The 20,721-nt window shown below is 45.3% G+C and overlaps 1 protein-coding gene across 2 annotated transcripts; it reads left to right on the forward strand.

The window, feature by feature from the left end:
* Nucleotides 1–383: 383 nt before the first annotated feature.
* Nucleotides 384–20,036, forward strand: NRIP2 (nuclear receptor interacting protein 2). Of its 2 annotated transcripts, XM_027905458.1 has the most exons (7): nucleotides 384–1,047; nucleotides 1,175–1,712; nucleotides 6,339–6,503; nucleotides 11,230–11,312; nucleotides 11,747–11,874; nucleotides 12,881–12,933; nucleotides 13,765–20,036. In XM_027905458.1, the coding sequence occupies exons 2-7, from the start codon at nucleotides 1,482–1,484 to the stop codon at nucleotides 13,855–13,857; spliced, it is 753 nt and encodes a 250-aa protein (XP_027761259.1). In that variant the 5' UTR covers nucleotides 384–1,047; nucleotides 1,175–1,481; the 3' UTR covers nucleotides 13,858–20,036. The 2 variants fall into 2 exon arrangements, with proteins under 2 accessions (XP_027761259.1, XP_027761258.1); XM_027905457.1 differs by lacking the exon at nucleotides 384–1,047 and having other exon boundaries at nucleotides 1,060–1,712.
* The last annotated feature ends 685 nt before the right edge of the window (nucleotides 20,037–20,721 follow it).

The raw sequence follows: 20,721 nt of genomic DNA on the forward strand, positions 1-20,721 counted from the left end.
ACATTTTGGTAGTTTCTACAACTGCAGTCAGGTCTCACAGCGGGCTGACTGGACTTCCCTCTAGGTCTTTGTATTGGATTTACTTCCTAATACTACGAACTCACTGTTATATTTTTACATAGAATATAGAAATAGTTGGTATCAGTAACATAGGAATGTTACACACTACTAAGCTGGAAAACAAAACAAAGGGAGCAACAGGAAGTTTCCTTTTGCTGTAACTTTCGTAGTTGCTGCAAGTCCTTCTATGTTGCACGTGAAAGCTCTTTCACCCCTGGCTGGCTTTCATGGAAAGGTAACACTGTCCTCAGCTTCACAGCTAAGTAAAACTTCGTTTCGTCCTCTGTCCATGTCAGAACCAGGGCATTGTATTAAACAGTGAACAAGAATCAAAATAAAGCAGCTTCAGTTCAAGGTGAAACTTACTGTTTCAAGCAGGACAATACGGAGGCAGAAAGTTGAAAAAGTGAGCTCTGCCACTTCCTTTCTCCCCTGAGAGGAGGGATGTCTGCCCTGCTCCAGACACCCCACACTGCAGCAGTGTCGGCACTCTCTTAGTGTAAACAGCGAGTCAAGTCCACTGGTACCAACAAGCCCATGATTTTAGGCTTCTGCAACATTGGAGGGGATTGCTTTAGATGGAGTGGGCTGAAAACGAGGGCCGAGTCAGGCCCAATACATCTGCCCTGGCTGGAAGCAGAGACCAGACCTTCAGCATTTCATTCAAGCTACACAGGAAAATCCTTGGCTGCAGCCTGTTCCGAACGCATGACAGTCTCTGCAGAAAGGAGACTGGGCATGCCTGCCAGGAGCCTTGAGGAGGATGCTCTCTCCCATTTACCACGGTACTGCATCATGTCCTAGGCTAAACCGTGTTGCTGCCAGCATTTGCAGATACACTGAGATGCGTCAGAGTCCCCCGGCAGAGCCGCTGGACCGCACAGGCTGCCGCTGGGAGATTTAGTGTGTCCCCAAAGTGCCGGGAACAGGGAATACAGGAATACACACGCGGGCACACGCACGGGTGCGTGCGCGCAGCCCGGGGAGGTAAGTCCAGCCCCCGACAGCGGGGCCATCCCTCTGCTGCTGGATTTTTCCAGCCGGAGCATCTCGCAGGCTCTGCTGTGATTTATGGAAATCGGTTTCTGATGCGGGGGTTTTTCTGTTACGACAGGGACCCACGGACTGGAAGAGGCAGAGCTGCAGTCAGGGCAGGAGAAGTGAGAGAGGAAGAGGCGGGGAGCAGAGGGACACGGTGGTTTGGAGAGGACAGAGAGAGAAACAGGCACGGAGACACTTCAGGGATGGGTGAGTTATAACTAAGAGCAGGAAGAAAGTCAGAGAAAGCAAGAGAAGGAGAGCTGTGGGGAAGGGAAAGGAGATCAGAGACTGAGTCAGCCTACAGAGGGCAAACAGCAGGAGACGAGTTCAGGGAACACCCCAGCATAACAAAAAGGACCGATTTTGTCTAAATCTCCACCATGAGCACAAGGAAGAGCTGCTCCCTGCCATTGGGGCAAGGAGACCAGGAGGAAAAGCAGAGTGAGAGCACTCCTGACCTGGAGCGACAGGAGTGTGAGATGGAGCTGAGGAACAAAGCTATTCTGCAACAGAAGAGGCGCCTTAAACAGGCCACCCAGTTTGTGCACAAGGACTCTGCTGATCTGCTGCCCCTGGATGGCTTGACAAGGCTTGGCACCTCCAAGGATCTGGTGAGTCCAGTGGGACCCCATTTGGGAGGGAATCCTCCTAATAGCTTTCATTCCAGTTGGGAACTGCTGCCAGGTTTGGGAAAGGGTCGTGGGCAAAGATGAAACTTCCCTTCAGGATCAGCTAGAAGCAGGTCAGGGAGGAGGGAAAGAGTCAATCACTCATTTATTTTCATCCATATTCTCATGCATCCCCATAGGAACCAAACTCCTCGCAGAGGCAGGCAGATATGGACTGGAAGAACTCTCCAGGATCCAAGTTTCCACTCACTAGTACCTATATATGTTCATGTGACACGTATGTTTCCATGTGAGACATCTCTGAAAACCCCCATGTATTCCTGCATGATCCAGCTCAAACGCAGACTGCTTCCTGGACTCAGCAGGGAGAGAAGCACAGTTCATAAAACTTTGAGAGGCTTATGTTTGACCTTGTCACCTTTTTGCATTGTTTTCTCTCCCCCCTACTCTCTGGATCTGTGGAGGGGCAAACACAGGGAAGGACCAGTAGCTGGGCATGCAGGGAGATGCAGTGCCTGGCACTTGTGGATGACATCTTTGGGGAGGAGGCACAAGAGTGTGGCCTGTGGGCATCTCCTTGTGGAGATATTGAGCAGGAAGCATCAGGGAGAGAGATCTGTTCCAGGAGCCTGGCCAATCTGTGATCTGGAGGGACTTCCCCAAGGCTAGAAGCAGTTTCCCTGCAGGATCTCTTGCTGGCTCGACTGCAAACATACTCTCCTTGCTCTGGCAGTTTTCTTGTCTAACTTATTTCTGCTGTGGAGTTTAGCTGCTCAAGGATGCAGAGGTCTAAACTATTTTCCCAAAAGAGTGCCTAGGTCTAGTTGTGATGGGGGCACAACCACTTTTTCCGTCTGTGCCTGTGGGTGTCATAAAAGATCTTGCCCCTCCTTGCAGTCTGTGCTTCCCTCTGTATCCTCAGACAATCACAACACCGCAGATGCTCATGTGTGTGTGCCTCCCATCATTTCCCAGCTCCTGGGACAGGCTTCAAGGCTGCTGGAAGCAAGGCACACCGGAGCACGTGTGTGAGGGATGGGCAGGGTCCCTGGCACTGGGCCTGAATGGGAGATATCCACCTTGCTGAACCCTTCAGGTGCAGCAGCTCTGCCCTGTGCAGACGTGGTCAGTGCCATGTTCCCATGCTGGAACACCGTCCTGTCTCCCACACCCACCCCACAGCTGCCTCAGCAGCTGCTGAGAGTCTGTGGCTCAGCAGGGTAAAGGATGGCTCCTCAAAGTCACCCTGAGCTGTCACCTCATGTTCTGCTGGCCCCTCACAGCTGCACATACATGGACGTCAGCAGGGACTGGTCTGGAGTGTCCCTCTGGCCCTGCACACTGTCACTGCTGAAGTACGAGAGGGAAATCACAGAAGTGTTGTCTTAGCAAGGAACAGGGACTCTCCTCCCCGCAGGGAAGGAGATCTGGGCACGCTGTAGCCCGGAGGGCTCTGCTCAGGCTGGCAGCACAGGCAGGCAGGCACTGGCCCGCCAGGCCTGCAGCATTGCAGCTCAGACATCCCCTCTGGAGGGCATAGCCGGGCACACCCCTGGGCCTGTCCCTGGACAGCTTTTGGCAGGGTACGGGGAGGAGCCACTTCTGAGTGTTTTAGTGTTTGTTTGTTGACTCCAGCCACCAAGGCAGAGAGAAACACGTTTACCTGCTTTGCTTTGAAATTGACTCCTGTCACACCATGCCCCGGAGTGACAACTGGCACCCTGAAGCCACAAATGCTTGCTTGAGCAAGACAGTCCTTGTCCAAATCACTTGCCATGAGCAGCTCTCCTGGTTGAATTAACCATTCTAAGCAGGAGAATTCCTTGTGTGTAGACAGCATGCAAAACTCTGCAAAACACTTCATACTCCATGTTTGGTCCATAAGAGAATAGCTGAAACATTTTTACCATGGAGCTAGGGGGCAGCAAACAAAGCATAACATCTTTTCTGACATGGAGATTTTGCTCTGGCATTAGAGGGCAGAAAATAAAATATGGCCCCAGTGTGATGTTTGCATACATGGGATCCATGTGATACCTCCCTTTGTGCTTTATCCTGGAACAAGAGGAGAACTAGGCCTTAGATTTCCAAGAGCAATTCAGAAGTTCCTGCAACTTGATGGGATGCTCTGATATTGCTGTGACATTTTGGGGACTGCAAGTTAGAGTCCAAAATATGCTTTTGGTATATATCTCCAGGCATTTCTCCAAACCTATGAAAACCCCATCTATGTTTCCCAAATTTATCTGGATCCCTCCTGGAGGACAGGAATACAAAAAAGGAATGTACTGAAAACAAAGTGCTCAAGAGTTTGATCTTGGAGAGAGAGCAAAACACCCTAGAGTCCTATAGCACTTACACTGGGAGGAGAGTTTAATTGATTCCCCAAAACAGGTTCCATTGACAGTACCAGAGACTCCAGCTGTAGCCTTCCCAGATGTCCTAAAATTAGAGCAAGGCCACGTGTAATTTAAAACTAAATACCTGTTTTCTTTTGCAGTCACAGGCTGTTACTTTTTGCCACTCCTCTCTGTGTATTCTGGGAGTGATTCAGCTTATGCAATACATCCAGCAGTGCCTGAAACTTGATGGGCCCATCATGTCTCCAACGAGTAATTATATGTTTTTGTGGAGATCTCACATTTCCAGCTTTGTGGCAACAAGCATGATTTATTTTTTCCTAATGCCAAAATAAAATAAGTAACTACATGTTAAGTAACTGCATGAACTACATATTCGGAAAGTACCAAGAAGGTCTGAAGGTCTGGCTTCTTGCCTCCCAGAAATCAAGTTACCCAGCTCATACAATGTCACTAATCATATCAAGGCCTTGAGATTTCCTACCAGTGAGCCTGAACCTTCCCTAAGTTGCACTGGGAATGTGCTTTGACCCTTCTAAGTGCCCTGAGAGGGCTTCCTTTCCAGCTGCTGGCCAAAACACCCTTCAGGTCCTCCCTCACCATCCTCTAAGTCTAATTGTTTCTGATCAGTCCAAGAGGGACAACAGTCTCCTATTCTTCATCTTGCTGGTGAGAGAGAAGGTAGGAAGGGTCCCGGGAGTCTGGTCTTGATCAAATGACTCCACAGTCCCAGCAAATCCCCATCAGCACTTGGCCTCTTCCCAGCCTGAGTGGCAAGATGGAGAGAGAGGTGGCAGCTGCAAAGGGCCTGCTCTTCCTGTGGGAAAGGTTGCAAGGAGAGGGAAATGTCAGATTGTGAGAGATAGGAGGGAGGATGGGAATTCGAAGACCTGCTGTTTGTTCCCTGCCCTTTTCCCATGGCCCAGATGTTAGCTGGCAGCCAAACTGGCACTGTGCTCAGAGTATTTAGGAAGTACAATGGTCAGCTGTGCTGTGGGCCAGCACAGTAGGCTGGGAAAAGACTGGGAACAGAGGGATATTTTTACCTCACTTTTTCAACTGCTGCAGTGCCTCCCATGCAGCATGTGAATGATCTGACCCTCACCCCTTGAGTGACAAGAAAACAGAGGCATGAGGGACTTGGCATCTTACAAAGAGCGATGCTGAGGGTGACCAAAAAGCCAATAATATTTGTTCTGCTCCAATCACTGGGCAAATCTGACCAGTCAGGGTGCTTCAAGTGGCAATTTACACAATTCTCTGGCCTCAGTCCTCTGACCAAGCATGAAGCTGGCCTGAAGCACATGTACCCTGTGGGTGCCCATCTCATTGGCAGGTCTGGTGTAATTCACGCGTTCGGCCTGCACATTGACAATATCCTACATCAAGCTGCTGCACCATCTGGGATTTAATTTATCTTTTAATTTATTTTTTTTAAGAAAGATAAAAGCAACAGTTTATGCTGTAGCATATTAACCTCATTATATTCCTTGCCTTTCTTCACTTAGGCAGTTGTTATTGAGAATGCCATGGTCAGCTGCTCTCCTGGAGAAGGGCCATGGGGTCAAGTACATGGAGAGTGGACAAAGCTGCCTCCAACAGGCCTATTTCACTGGTGTTGCCCACTGTTGATTCAGTAGCAGTGATGGATCAATATTGGGCAAAAACTAGAGCATCTGATGTGGGGGAGCAGAGACACACTCCAAAGAACATTAGAAGCCAGTTTTAGTTTCCTCTTCAGGGGAAGCTTTCTGGATCGCTACAAATAATTGCTTGTACACCTAAAATTTCTGGAGTCCTGCCTTCTTGCCCACGGGAACGCATCACACACATGCTGCATCCTCTGTCCCCTCCCACATTAGAAGTTGTGAATGTGCCTGGCTGGTTGTCAGCACACACACACCCAGCAGTGTATGGCAGTACCTGAACAGATATGAGACTGCCCAGTGCATGTTTAGCTGAAGGAACAGATATGTGTGGGGAGACCATGCATTGGGCATGTTTTTCTCCTCCAATAGCTGCATTCCAGAGATCTGCCTGTCACAGATATCCCAACACTTTAACATCACCTTAGTGGCTACAGAAAAAAATCTTAGGATTTAAAGTAAGTTTTTTTGGGATAAGCCTATCTTTCATCAGAATGATCGGTTGGGTTAGGCATTTGCAACCTGCTTCCCTGAGCTAGCAAATGTCCTTGTCCTTAGCTCCATACTTAGCTGGGATTTCTCTTTCTTTGTGATGGAGACAGCAGCCACATAGTGTGGTCCAGCGGCGCCTCTTGGAAGGCAATCTGAACAAGCTGCGGGTTCAGTCTGCATGGGTTCAATCTCCACTGGCAAAAGACCGGGATGAAAAGGTGGAAAAGGGAGAGAACAGGAGAAAAGAGACTTCACCCCTGCTAATACAGTGCCAGGTAAGGCAAAAACACGGTGCTGCTGATTTCACAGTGATGGCAAAAGCTCAGAGCTCCAGCTGCCTCCCTCCTAAGGGCCATGCTGAGTTATAAATTGCAATGCCAGCTGCAGCCAGAGAGAGCAGATTTTATGCATGGCCTCTCCTAGAGTCTGGATTCAGGTCTTTCAAAATCCAGAGGAAAGCCTTTCTGCTACATGCATTCTAGTTGTCCCTATTTGAGGATAAATTACCTTAATCACATCTCCTTCCTTCCTTTAAAGGCCAGCTTTCCCATGATATGAAGTATTACATAACTGCATATAGAAGCAAGGAATGTCTCCTTATCACTTAAAGACAGGTGCTCCTTGCTGATTTACATTTCCTGGATCCAGTCTGGTCTGATTCCCTCGGGTGTCAAAGGACCTCCTCAGAGAGTGGCTAACTGTGCTCCAAATTAGCATTGCTGAGTCTCTTGATGGAAGCAGTATTTTTAGCTCCTTTGTCTTCTTATACCTCCCTATCCAGCAGAGCACACTAATCCCAGACCTCTGAACTTAGGAAAGCACATCCAAAAGCTCTGCTCCATGAAAGAGGGTTGCATGGTTGAAGCTGCTGAGTAATATGCATATATGAGATTTATCAAGATATAGACCTCGTACAGGGTGGATACAAATACATTTTAAATCTGTTTTTAATTCAGTTACCTGTCCTAAAAACATCTCCCATCTTTAAGAGAGTAAAGGCTATACTTCCAAGAAAAACACATACACCTTTTAAAATTCAGTTGGCACAATAAATTACAACATAAACACAGCATGGTAGCAAGTTTCTGAAAGGTAGCAAACAAAGCCACTGTCTAGTTTGTTTCGCAGCCTTTACTGTTGCAGTCAGGCACTGCTTACCCTGGGTTTTAGACTTTAATGTAGCCAGGTTAACATAACCGTAATTGGGAACAGACTAGTAAGTTAAATGGCTTTTTAGTGTAATTTCTCCAAATACCTGGAGCCTGGTTTTGAGCAAATAAAGGTGTTTCTTTTTCTTCGATAATCACCCTTTATTGTTCTGTATGAAGAAATTCAGTGGCAAAGGGTGGGTTTTTTTTGCCAGGCATGCACATTGAGCAAGGCATGTACAGGTATTGTATCCCAGGGGCAGTAGCTAAGTCATGGCAGGGTCCACTGGCAGACCTTTTGTGTTTCTAATGGACTGGACCCCAGCTGTCTCACACATTTTATTTTCCTTCACAGAGGAAGGTTAATGAACATCACAGTCAAGGAAATAGGTCTAACACTACCTGAATTATGCACAAGCATTTCTCTCTTTTTCTGCCCTTCTTACGAGCCAGTCACTGTTTGTCACACTTAATCTTCTTACACTGAAGGAAGGGAAGCTCTCCTCCTCTTCTTTTTAGTCTTGCTGCTTTTGATGTTCTCATTTGTGAACTTCAAAAAGCCTCTCCTGTCAGTAACAGATCTGTGGCAGGAAATAGGGCTCAGGCTGCCAGTTCATTTTAACCAGAGAGGTGAGCTGGTACCTTTTGGAGAACTTGATTATGGTGCAGTTTTTATTAAAACTGGAACACGACCCCAGTGAAGTCTTTTTTTCCTGACAGCACCTCCTTAGAAAAGATAGTCTACGAGCAAAAAGCTGCCATTTGAACACAGGCAAATATGCTGAAAATTTCAAAGTGCTAACAAATGAATCAACTGACTTGGAATTGAACTTGCCTGGGGAATAAGCTCAAATATCTGTAGAGTTCAGTGCTACAGGGAGATTCAGCCAACAAGTGTTTTCATTCTAACAGGTTATAGTTGCCCTGTGCCTAAGGCCTTTTTAAGTATCAGAGATCAGAGGCAGGCCCAATTTGTAAGACCTGTACTGCAGAGTCACTCACCCTCCTATTTACTTAGGTGGCTTGCCCACACGGTATTTTAGCAGAATCGTCCCTTCTTGTGACAGCTTTTGCAAAGCACTTTGGAAAGCTTATCATGACAGGCAGCTGCATCATAAAATCAAGCTGTTATTTTTTTCTTGTGGGGCTTGCATCTTGCTGACTTGGAAATAGATGCTGAAAGATTCCAGTGCTGTCCCAGGCTGCTTTTCTTCTATGCCAAAGCAACCTGGGGTTAATCAGCCTTTTGTTTGTTAAAGTTTTTAGACTTTGGAATTTACATTATTTCGGAACACATAGCTCTTTAAGTGATCCTTACTGATTCCTGTTCCCCTCTTTCTTGGAAATCCTCATAATTGACATTTAGATAAAGACTAATGGTGACTGGCAATAACAAACTGAAAATCCTGGAACAGAGATGAGAGTGGGTAATGTGATGAAAATCTTCTTAGTCCAAGAAGGCTTGCAGTTCTCATCAGCTGCCTGTGTAGTCCTTACCTCATCTGTATTGTATTTGTGATATGCTGGATGGAGGACTTTCCTCAGGCTCCTGGTGAGTTCTCTGGACAAACAGTTAGTGGTGTAATTTGAAAGTGGGTAACTTTTGTGAGGCTGCTGGAGCTGATAACTGTGCTGGGCTGTTTACAATGAATGAGATCAAATGTAATTTTCTACAGAATAATCACTGTCCTGTTATATCCTAGCAAGTTTCTAACTTGCAACTTTCCCAGCCTGCTCTGAAACAAAACTCAAGAATCTGCCTGGTGATACAGTTTAGGCTTATTATAATACAACAGCTCATGCTTCTCAGGTCAGCCTGCTCCCAAAGTGATTCCTTAGCAACTGCTATCCATGCTCCTGCTATTCTGTTTCTGAGAAGCTGATACAATGCTTTTTCTGCAGCTGGGCAATGAACAGTTGGCTTCTGAAAGCCACAGGGACAGTTAGTGCTCTCCCAGTAGAATCCACGTCTGTCACTGAGGAAGAGCTGTTTCAGCGTTGGCAGGTTGCAGTCTGGGCTAACGTGGTGGCACACCTGACCTGAGACTCATGGCCAATATGCCCACTTAGGTAGTGAGGAGGCACAGGGAAGCCTCTTCGGTGAAGCACAGTTAAGAGCATGAGGAGACAGACATTTAGGATGCATCTGCACTCTGTGCCTTTATCTTGCCTCTCTGCTCAGTCTGGCCACAGTCCTCGCAGGCAGGGCTGATTAATCAGTGAGGACCAGACAGCACAGACATTGCAGAGCTCTAAAATCAGAGGGGAGGCATTTTGTCATAGAATCACAAAATGATTTGGGCTGAAAGGGACCCTGTTGATATTTTGTCTGCAGCATTCCAGTATTTCTCACAGAAGGTATTCTGTTCTTTCTTTTTATTACTGCTGAAAAATAGTCCATTTTTGAAAACGAAATCTTGCAAATACTGGAGTTCATAGAAATCCTGGAAATAATGTCGCTCTCTGTGATGATTAATAACAATAATTAATTAATTATTGTTAGTTTAGTTAACAAATCATGAAATTGAAACATTTTCCTTGACCCTAATGGTGCTGCACTAAGTCTCTCATAACCATGCTGGTCTGCTTAAGGTGATTAAGCATTTAACCTTGTCAGGAATGAGCATAAGGGAAGAGGAGCAGTGGGAGGTTTGTTGCTGCTTCTGAGTGGCCAATGGCACAGAGCACCATAGTGGATGAAAGAGAGGGAATCACAGGAAAAACACAAATTACAGTAAGGAAAAAAAAAAGAGCCTCCTGGAAGGGAAGCTTTGTGCATGGGTTTTCGTGGGTGTTGGTGTAAGATAGAGCCTGAAGAACTAGGTAATCAAGAATGGGTATTAGGCACTAGAGATAGGTGAAAAACATATTTTGTAGATGGCAGTTACTCCATCTTTTCTAGTTCTTTTACTAAGTCCTGCTCCTCTTTTTTTTCCCCATAAACATAATTCTTACCAATGTCCTTTATGACCCTATTTTTTCAGACCTCTAACATATGTGAGACCTGATGTTACTTCATCACCTCTGGCCTGCCATTAAGGACCTCTGCACAGAGGGGGCAGAAAACACATGGCAATCACATTTCCTTTTCCCTTTCAAGTGCAGAGGGGTGAAGAAATGAAGTGAGTGAGGCATTGGGGATTATTCCAGTAAGATCAAGCCCAGGTGACTGGGGTGCAAGGCATCCAGTCTCTTCCTTTACTAAATGACATCAGATATGACTATTGTAGTTGTAATATCATGTCATACATCCTTGAAGAGCTATGTAGGAACATAATGCAAGTCCTACACAAAATAAACACCTCTTGATTAGGCTGTGTCTTGGATTCAGGAGTCACTTGAATAAGTCAGTTTATCTCAGGGGTATTTGTCCTGGGTGCTTCTGTTTCAGACTTCTCCCTCTGAAAGCTCTTCAACTGAGAACAAACATCTAGCCCTTGAAAATTGTTACCTGCAACACCAGAAGAAATGGAGAGATGACAAAGGCTTAGCAGAGGCCTGTATTCCTTTAGAAGCTTTTGTCATATCAATTATTGCTCTGCTAATAAAGTCCATGGGGATTTTCTGAACAAATTCACTAATTATGCATCCCTTGGCTGGAACACTGTTAAGGTAAAGTCCCTAATAACAAATAAGTGTCTGGGCAAATATAAATGAAAGAAGACAAATTCAAAAAGAAGTCTTTGGCAGAGGTTTGCAAGCAAATGTGGAGACCACCATAGTCTTGGATAAGTCTCCTGCCTTCTGACTACTACCTAAAACACCATGTCTTTGGCTGTGTTGCTCGGAAAGCTGGAGGAGTGAGTATGCACAATTTGAGCCTACAGTAATTATCTGTTGTTGTTTTTTCTAGTGCCAAGGTCAGGTATTGAAAGCGACTGTTAACACTGGGTGTCTACCAAACCTCATCTCCAAGAGCTGTTTAAACCAGCTGGGGTAAGTCTTTGCACAGTAGAGGAGGAGAGATCACTAAAAGAAAATCTATGGCAAGAACCTAGGCACTCTTGATTTCCAGCCCCAATGATTATTAGTAGCAGCTTTGCATGTGCACACAGCTGTTTAGGAGAAGGTGCAGAAGGTGGGATACAGGGCAAGGCATCAGGAGCACTGGCAAAGTTGTGTGCAGACCCCAGACTGGGAGGCAGAGCTGTGTCATTCTGTCTGTGTGTAGTGAAAGGCAAAGCTGCCCAGCTGATGGCTAGTGGTGAGGTTTTGCTTGTTGAATCTGCCTCCAGACATACTGTGTGAAAGAGTTTCCTCCTCCTGTGGGCCTGTTACCAATGAGAACAGGAAGAACTGGCATCAGTGGCAAGTCCTGTTTTTCCTACTCTTCCTCCACTCGAGGCAATAACACCTCTTGTGTCCCACAGGCTGCAGGAAGTGTCTGCCATGGACTGTGGAGACCTCTCTCTTCCCATCCCCAGCGTTGTTGGCCGAGTAGAACATATGGAGTTGCAATTTGGCCCAGAGACAGTGCTGTGTTCGGCACTGGTTGTAGGTGAGAGTGTCAGCCCCTCATCTCTCATATTTTTCCTGTGTCCCTCTTGCCCTGCCACGGGCATTTAGAAGGACCTTTAAGAAGAGTGTAACGTGGTGGGAGGCTTGGGGATGTGGTCACTTCCACTGCTGGTCAGCATCATTATGTGCTATGAATACCCTCAATCTAACCAAATGCAAAGGGCATAGGAAGAGTACAGAAAAGAGAGAAGACACTGAAAGTGGGGAGAGATTATGTGCTTTTTGGTCTTAACAAAGGATGTGGAAAATTCTCATTTACATTCTAAAATGTAATTTCTTAAAATTATGTACAAGACTTGATTAGTCCTCCGGTGCCCTATGTTCTATTGAGTGAGCACTTGTATCTCTGGCTGGAAATCATCAGAGAAGGTAACAGAGGGGATAGCTTATTCCCCAGGGTGTTTCTCTGTGTATTCATCTGCTTCTGCTGCAGGGAGGATCAAATTCACTGGGGAAATATAAACACACTCAAGTCTTTCTAGTTAGTGGCATTTCGACCTCTCGTAGCTGTGCCCTGTCCTCTTCAGTTGCTGACTTATAAACCTAAGGCCCTTGTGACTCCAGTCAGAGCTGGTAGTCAGAGCTCTCTTGCATGCTGAGCTCTCCAGTTGCTGGCACCAAGACCTACAAGCTCTGTGATCCATAGTAGTCAAGATAATCATGGTTTCTTCCTCTTATCAGCAACAAAGTTAATTTTGACCATCTTCAGGACTGCGCCTAAATAGCTCCTCTAATGGCTTATCAGTCAGTGCCAGAAGAGTGCTGATTTATTATTGTCACTGTTACCACCTGCTTGTTAGTGTTTGTGTGTTTAACTCATCATTTTCCTCATTGTTTGTTATCTACTTTATACTGAAGAGACCATAATCACATAAGTTTATGAATCAGATGTTATTGTATTCCATATTGTCTTACAGAAGAAACACTTGTTTAGATGGGCAGTATTGTATAATCCTAAACCTAATCAGTGTCTTCTCTCTTCTCAGAAGATGAAATGCTGGAGTTTTGCATTGGTCTGCAGACTCTGTGGTCTCTCAAGGTAAGGAACAGGTCCTTGCTTATTGCAGGGCTCATCTCAAGAAGTTCTCCAAGATCTATCTGGTTGCTGTAAGCAGCCGAAATACTCACATCCAGGTCTTTCAGGACAGTGCTTGTCACACAGCTGCCTGACTGGCTGCAGTATGTGCCGAGTCACTGATTCCTTTCCACTCCCGCTTAAGAGTTTTAAGAAAGGAAGCTCCCAAGAGGATACTATAACATCTCCCATTCTGTGTATTCCTGACTGTACAAGTTGTAAACAGGAAGAAGAAACTGAAGAAGAGACAAGAAAAGGCAATGCAGTAACTCTGCCATTAGATATGTGTTGCCTTTTGATGGCAGATATGAGCAAGCTCTGCTTTTGCTTTAAGCCAGATGAAGCTGTACAATCATATTCAGTGTGCAACACTAGCTGGCCGTGAGTGGAAAGAGTCCTCTCCTTTTATCAGCTCAGCTCAGGGTCAGTGCTCTGCTGAGCCTGATTGTGGGTGGCTCAGAATGTGGGTGCAGCAACCTGGCTCCTGCCTGTCACATATTTGTAGCCACATGTCAGACTCATGAAACAGGAAGAGCATTGGGCTGAATTGGCTGAGTGGTGTGAGGACATCAGTTCAGAGGGAATCATAGGAAGAAGGGAGGGGAATGGCCCTGTGAAGGGTTTGGAGAGGAATCCATTGCAGGAAACAGGACCAAGGAGGCAGCATGGGGAACACAAAGGGAAACTAAAATCCCTCCAAAACCAAAGTGGTGTTACAGGTTTTCCCCAGTCACAGACATCATGAGACTTGTGATCTGAAATGTCCAGTAAGTAACTGGCTCTCCCCTTCTTCAGTGTTGCATCGACTTGGAGGAAGGAGTCCTGAGATTTAAAGCACTGAGACAAGAGCTGCCTTTTCTACACGCCTCTGAAGAGCCTGGTCAGTGACTGGCTGTGTTCCCCATGTCTGGGGCTGAGGAGACTTGCTGCCATGAGAGAGAGATGAGGGTGAGGCTCACATGCCCCTAACCTTGCTAAGTACTAGGCTGAGGCATTCACTGGGGAGTGAGAAAAAGGCAAGTGGGTGCTGGAAGCTGTTGTTACTGTGAGTGCCTCAACTTCAGAGATGTCCCTCCTTTCAGTGGACCCTCTTGCTTGTCCCAGTGTGCCGAGTGGGCATTTTGTTCTTGCTTTTCTATTTGTCCCTAGTCACTCCAATTTCTGTTTCTATAGTAAATTTACCCTATCCCTTTAATGACTACAATACCCTGTGTTCATGAGACAAGAGAGTCTCTGAACAATCTCCAGTTGCTTTGTGGACAAGAGGATGGCGTTTCTCAAAAAAACCCTCCAAAGATTGCCATGAATGTTTCCCTTCTCTTTGCCTCAATGTGAGTGGATACTCCTCCTGTTTCTTTGTGAGAGAGGCCCTGTTCCCCTTGCCTGTACTCTGGGAAGCTGGATTTTGTTACTTTTTCCTGGCTCAGAGCAGAACAGAAGTATTTTCTTGGGAAAACCCTGCAGCAAGAACCTTTTTAGAGTTCTTCTTTTAGAGTTCCCAATTCTGAGCAACCCTTGCAGAAATGCTGAGTGTAGATGCCTAAAGTACACACAGGGGCTTGGGCTTTGCCACTGCATCCTTGGGCACTAAGCTATATTATATGCATGGCAATGCTTATCATCTCTTGGTGTCATACATAGCAGCCAGACTTGCAGACCCTGTTCTTCTAAACAGGCCTTTCCTCTCCGCACTCCAGCTGCTAGAGCTACATTCTGTTACCTCTGTTCCTTCATCAGAGATACCGTTGTTCACTTTAAGTGCTGCAGTAAATTAGAGCACCAAGTCTTCTGCTCTGTCACCTCCTTTCATTCAACATGAAATCCAGTGACTGAATACAGATACATCATCAGCCTTAAGTCCTGGCATCACACGGCCCACCAACTTTGCTACTCTTGCACAAAACAAGAACTAGACTTCCTTGCAGTACCCGCTCAGGTCAGAGAACTGTGAACTCATCTGAGATGTCAAGGGTGATTATTAAGTCACTTAATAATTGTGTTTGTTTTTTTTTAAATTTCCATCCTAGAGGGTAGCTGTATTATAAATACATGGTCTATTCTTTACTAGCTCTAGGAAAGATGCACTAGATCAGGGCTTGTTCCGTGCCTCATGACTACTGATTCACTATCCACACTCTGCACAATGTACCTCTTTCCACCCTTAAAATGTCATGACAACCCAATTTTCCCTCTCTTTCTGAATTAAACACTGCTGACTCTCTTCCTCTTTTATCAAACTGTTTGTGTTGTGTTTCTCAAAGAAGTTGTGTATGCATTTTTACTTTTTTTGTTAGTTCTTTCCAAAGTCAGATGCTGTATGCTGTACTTTACACATGCTAAGCACAGCAAAGTACAGCCTGGCTGATATGATCTGAGATACACTTACCAATGTTAGTTGGTGTGACTATCATCTGCTCCTCCTACATGGAGCATTAGACTACTGACTTTTACTGTTAGTCATCACATCTTGCATCTTCTGATCTGTTCCATGACTTCCACTCTTCTACTTGTGTATCTGATTATTTCTGCATGAACTGCTTTCCATGAATCTTCTGAATGGCACCAACAGTTGTCTCATTTAGTCAGGAAACATGCCTACTTGATGAGCCTGTCTTCCAAAGGACCAGTAATTCTTCCTGGATTTGTATCACTTGCATGGCTGACTGGCTCCTCAAACCCAGGGGTCTTTATGACAGTTCAGACTTGTACTAAACCATCCTGTGTGTCAGCTGGAACCTATGTGGTACCTGGGTCAACTGCTGAAAAAAATCTTGTTACTGATAGATGAAACACCCGTTCCTATGTGCAGTAACTCACCCAGTTTCCAATTCTCCTTGCACTCTAAAACTGGCATGTGGAATAAGGCAAATAATCTGTTAATTATCTGCTAGATACCATATCCATTAAAATTCTTATTTAAAAAAAAGGGCAAACTCTAAACTGTAATCCTAAAGCTCACTCCAGCCCTAACCCAAACATTAAACCCTAACAATGACTAAATTTAACCCATAAGGCTAAACATAACACTAAATCCTAACACTAAACCCCTAAACCAAACTCTAACCCTAAAACTAAATGCTAACCCTAACCTCTAAACCAAACCACTATGCCCTAACTATAAAACTAACCATAACCCCCTAAATTTAACCTTGTAATCCCAAATCTAACCATCTAACTCTAAACTTTAAACATAAACCTGATCATAAATACACTAACTATAAACCCTAATCCCAAAACCTAACCATAATCCCCAACGCTAAACTCTAACCACTAACCCTAACCCCAACTCTAAACCTAAACTCTAAAGCTTAAACCTCACTCTAAATCCCAAACCATAAGACTAAACCTAATTCCTAACCCCAATTCTAAACATATTCCTAAGCCTGCACCTGACCTCAACCACCTAACTTTATGTGATGGCTTTTATCAGTGCCCTGTTTCCCTTCAGAGTGCCCTGGGGCTTGTGCTTTGGCCTGCAAGGGGTGCTGCTGCCTTCTAGAGTGTCCTGGGGCTTTTGCCTGGTTTTGTGAAGCCCACACAGGGTTCTGCTTCCCTCTGGAGCAACACAGAGCTATTGCTGGACTTTGCTGATGCCCAGGCAGGTCTCTGTTGCCTTCCGAAGTGTCTGACAGCTTTTGCTGGGCTTTGCTGGCACTCACATGTGGCTGTCAGGGGAAGGAGAAGGTCAATAATAGCTTTCAGTCCTGGCCACCTCCTTGTGAGAGCCGTGCCTGATGGGTGTTCATTTTGGAGCTGGGCTCTGGTTAGGATGAGGGTGTAGGTGAGTTGGAGTCTTTAGACTGAGGCCAACAGGAATCTTTCCAATGATTTAAAGGGTGTTGGATGGGATTCTACAGCAAATTGGCATGACTTTGAGTTGACAGTTCTATTTTGACTACTGACTTGCACACTAGCTGCTGTCTGAATTCATTAGGCGCTGTTCCTACATGTCTGTCTTGGGATAACTGCTTTTGCTCACATCCAGCACATTCTCCAGTCCTTCTGAAGCCTTTCCGTGATTCACATGCCTCATTTCTCAAAACACTAACAGTTCAGGTTCCTCTGTTAATTAATGTGCTACAGCAGGAGAAAATCCCCAGCCCTATCTGTCCCTCTCTTCTCTGCATAATGAATCCTTCTTTGCATCCTCCTTTCCTTCCCCTCACACTAATCGACAAATTTGCTTCTTCCAAAAGGAACTCTTTCCTTTTACATAATCCTTTTAACACTTTCCTGTACACTGGTTGCTAATACACTTGCATGTTGTGCCACAGTCTTGCCAGCCTTTCCTCTCTGCTGTTATCAGCTGGATGTATAAATGTGGATTGTGACACTTTTCAGTGACAGAGAGGATGTTTCCAAGAACGCACTAAATTAGCATGTGGGAGTTCTCTCAGCTTTGAAATCAGCTCCAGGGCAGAAGACATGCTTTTCACCTTCCTCCTGTCCATGTTAGTTGAGCATGCAGATCCACGCAGTAAAGGTCTCTTCTACCCAGACACTGAGGAATCTGTTGCCAACAGTTATCCTGGAACATCTCCCATCTCCCTGAGATTAGCTCAGTTGGTTACAGCACAGTGCTAATAACGCCAGGGTGGTGGGTTAGATCCACATATGGGCCATTCACTTAAGAGTTGGACTCAGGGATCCTTGTAGGTTCCTTCCAACTCAGAATATTCTATGATCAAGCCTTGCTGCAGGCAGAGCTTGCAGAAAACCACATTTATATGACTTGGAACTGCAGGTGATAATGCCATGGCAGACACCTCACTTCAACTCATTCCCTAAATCACAGTCTCATCCTACAGTGCCAGGACCTGCTTTACTCACTGAAAGAACTTCTGGTGGGTTTCTATCTCCCAAAGTTCCTTGGCATTAAATGGCATGCTGTTACTGACTTGAACACACATATTCTAGCCCAAACTGGTATTCTCTCCAAAGATCAGCATTTTTGTGTCATTACATGGAAATCTCCGCTTCCACTGTGAAAGCAAGAAGTCTTGGCTTTAAAAAAAGTGATTAGAAAATAAGACAACATCTCAAAGAAGCCAACTCAATTCCACCTACAAACACGGTAATTTTTAAAAGTCTTCCAGCATGGGAAGCCCAGTAAGTAATTTTTGAGTGGGTTGGCAAGGCTGAAGATTGTCTCAAATGCAGTTTCTTTTGGTAAGCCTGTTATACAGATACAGTTCCCTACTCCATTCCCAGTCATCTCTATCGCTTTGGGTGGACAAAGGGAATGAAGGAGCTATCTAAAGGCCTTTTCCACTGAAGACCAAAAAATATTTCCATACTTTCATATGAAAAGTAGAAATTCAGTACAAACTGCCAGCTCAGAGCAGGGCATAGGCACATCCTGTATGGCTTCCTCATGATGAGGCCCATCCCTTCAGCATAAACAATGGAATGTTATTATTTGAGGGACAAACTCTTTGAACCACCTTTGTGGTCAGCTCCTACTAAGGTTACTCTCCAATGGAGTGGGCACAACAGCTGTGGAACACTCTGCAGAGAAGCATCTGTCAAAGCAAAGCTCTGAAACAGAAGCAAGTGTGAGATACACATGGCTGAACCTGCTCAGGAATGGGGAGATGGAGTTCTGAGGCCCCTTCCAAGGCCTATGTACAAAGATGTGTAAATCTATCCTGAGAATATGCACTCTGCCTAAGCCATAATCAGAATCATTTCCAGGAGCTTGGGGTGACTTGGTTTCAAACAGAATGGGAGCTCCAGCCATCCATATTCCCAGAGACCTGCTCCTTCTTTCAATACTAGAAGGTGACCTATGGAACTGAAGACCACTGAGTCACATATGTATGTTTGCAGTCACTCCTCCTTTCAAGAGACCTCACTGGCAAATGCCAGGATACACATGAAAAGTTAGAAAAATAAGTAAATTCAGCAAAAATATCATAAAAATGAGGGCAGGGATGGCCAGCAGGTTTATTATGTCTCAGGAAAATAAGGCAACCCCTCTCCCTTTATTTTTTTGCTAGTAAGTTGGCCATCACAACCAAAGCCATGAATCATTTATCTGCAAATACCCCCAGTGCCTGAGAACACTGTCAGACTCCTCGCTTGCTGTGCGCTGGCACTGGGACATACAAAGGTGTCTGGCCAATCTTGCCAGTTGAAAAGCTTCCCAGCACCAGTGGGTATGCCAATCTGCTACAGAGTAGGATACAGCGAACAACATTTTCTGCTGTGTGGGAAGGAACCACTTCTAATTCCAACTCCGTGGCTTGCGTCGGCTGGCAAGGACAAACAAGAAATTAGTTACAATGAAAGTATAATGTAACTCAGTCCAAAGACAGAGCCTTAACTGGCCCCTTTCCTGAGAAAATGTAGACTTCACAGGAAATTGTTGCCAATGGAAGTAGTCTGAAGCACTCACTTCAGGAAGTACGGGCTGCAGCCAGAGTATCTGGCACTTCGGAGTTTAGGGCAGGAAAAAGAAAGGAAAGTCATCTGTCGGCCAAGGAACAGTACGGATCTTCAACTAATTCTTCTTTTCATTCTCCTGTGTGCACAAGGGGCACAGGAGCAAAATGCATCTGCTAGTTATTATGTGCTGCATGCAATATAAAACTGTCAGGGAAACCCTCAAATGTTAGTATTTTTCCTCTACAATGGTTTTTAAGAGATGAAGAGTTTTGGGGAATGGATGTTTTTGTATTGTCCGTATCTTCTCACCTCTGCTTTCCACAGTGCACATTGCCTGGGCTTGCACAGCACACAGCAATGTTATCCTCAGGCCAACAAGAGAAGAGGGCTAGGGTGCACAGATGACCCTGCCCAATATATACAATGGTTTTGCCCCGTTTTCTTTTAAAGATGGTCCTTAGATAAATGTCATCTCTCCCTTGGTAATCCTTTCTCTTTCTCAACAATTAACAGTCCAACAGTGGATCAGTTTGACCTTCTTTCCTTGGAAATCATTTGACCTGTACAGCCAAGTCTGTTCTGCATAAAACAGTTTCAGTCATTTGTACACCCCTTGCGCTTGTGTTGCTAATAAAGGTTTATATTTGGTGTTGCTAAATAAAGGTTTATATTTGGCATGGACAGACAGCATTGGGGTGTTCTGTTACGAGTGTAGGCAATCCTGCTTCCCTGTTAGGCCCTGACTATTTGCCAGAAGCAATGGTGATTGCCTGCTGAGATGGGTGGCTGCACATCTCAGCATCATGAGAGCTGACAGTTTGTTGAAGTTACAGTCAAGATCTGAAAAGTTTCAAGACAACTCCTTGCTTTAACCTAAGACTAGATGGTCTCCATAGCGGCTTTCCATAGCTCAAGCACTGCTGCTCTTAACAACACTGTTAATAAGATCTATTACGACTTGAAAGCTCCTGCCTGAAAGGTCCAGTTTTACACAAGCACTTAGTATGACAGGGGAACATTTAAAAATGCTTCTCAGTGAGGTCATTAAAATGGAGAGAAACTTCCACTGCAGTTAGAGAGTCAGAGGATATGGTGGCCTGAGAAGCAAGTAAGCTGATACAGAGCAGGTCATACCGTTTTGCTGCTCCACGTTTCAACTTTCCCTGCTGCCAAACACAGAGGATAGTATTTGTCCTCTATAGAGCTTATATAAATCTACAGATGGAAAGTACATATAGTTAATGCTTATTATGTAAAGATCCTGCCCTTCTACCACATAGGGCTATTCCAACAACCGTCATTTTGACCCAAGGGCAAGACGCTCCTTCCCTCTGTACAAAGTATTCTCTCCCAATTAGGGCTGCC

This window comes from Empidonax traillii, unplaced genomic scaffold (assembly GCF_003031625.1).
Source record: "Empidonax traillii isolate 1590-97213 ecotype Southwest subspecies unplaced genomic scaffold, ASM303162v1 scaffold1156:size184309, whole genome shotgun sequence".
NCBI classification, from domain to species: Eukaryota; Metazoa; Chordata; class Aves; order Passeriformes; family Tyrannidae; genus Empidonax; species Empidonax traillii.

Bases quoted from the DNA above. Each gene is read 5' to 3' on its own strand.
- NRIP2 (XM_027905458.1), top strand. From the start codon at position 1,482: ATGAGCACAAGGAAGAGCTGCTCCCTGCCATTGGGGCAAGGAGACCAG. The intron at 6,504-11,229 runs GTAAGGCAAAAA...TGTTTTTTCTAG, and splicing joins CCCTGCTAATACAGTGCCAG to TGCCAAGGTCAGGTATTGAA. The intron at 11,875-12,880 runs GTGAGAGTGTCA...CTCTCTTCTCAG, and splicing joins GTGTTCGGCACTGGTTGTAG to AAGATGAAATGCTGGAGTTT.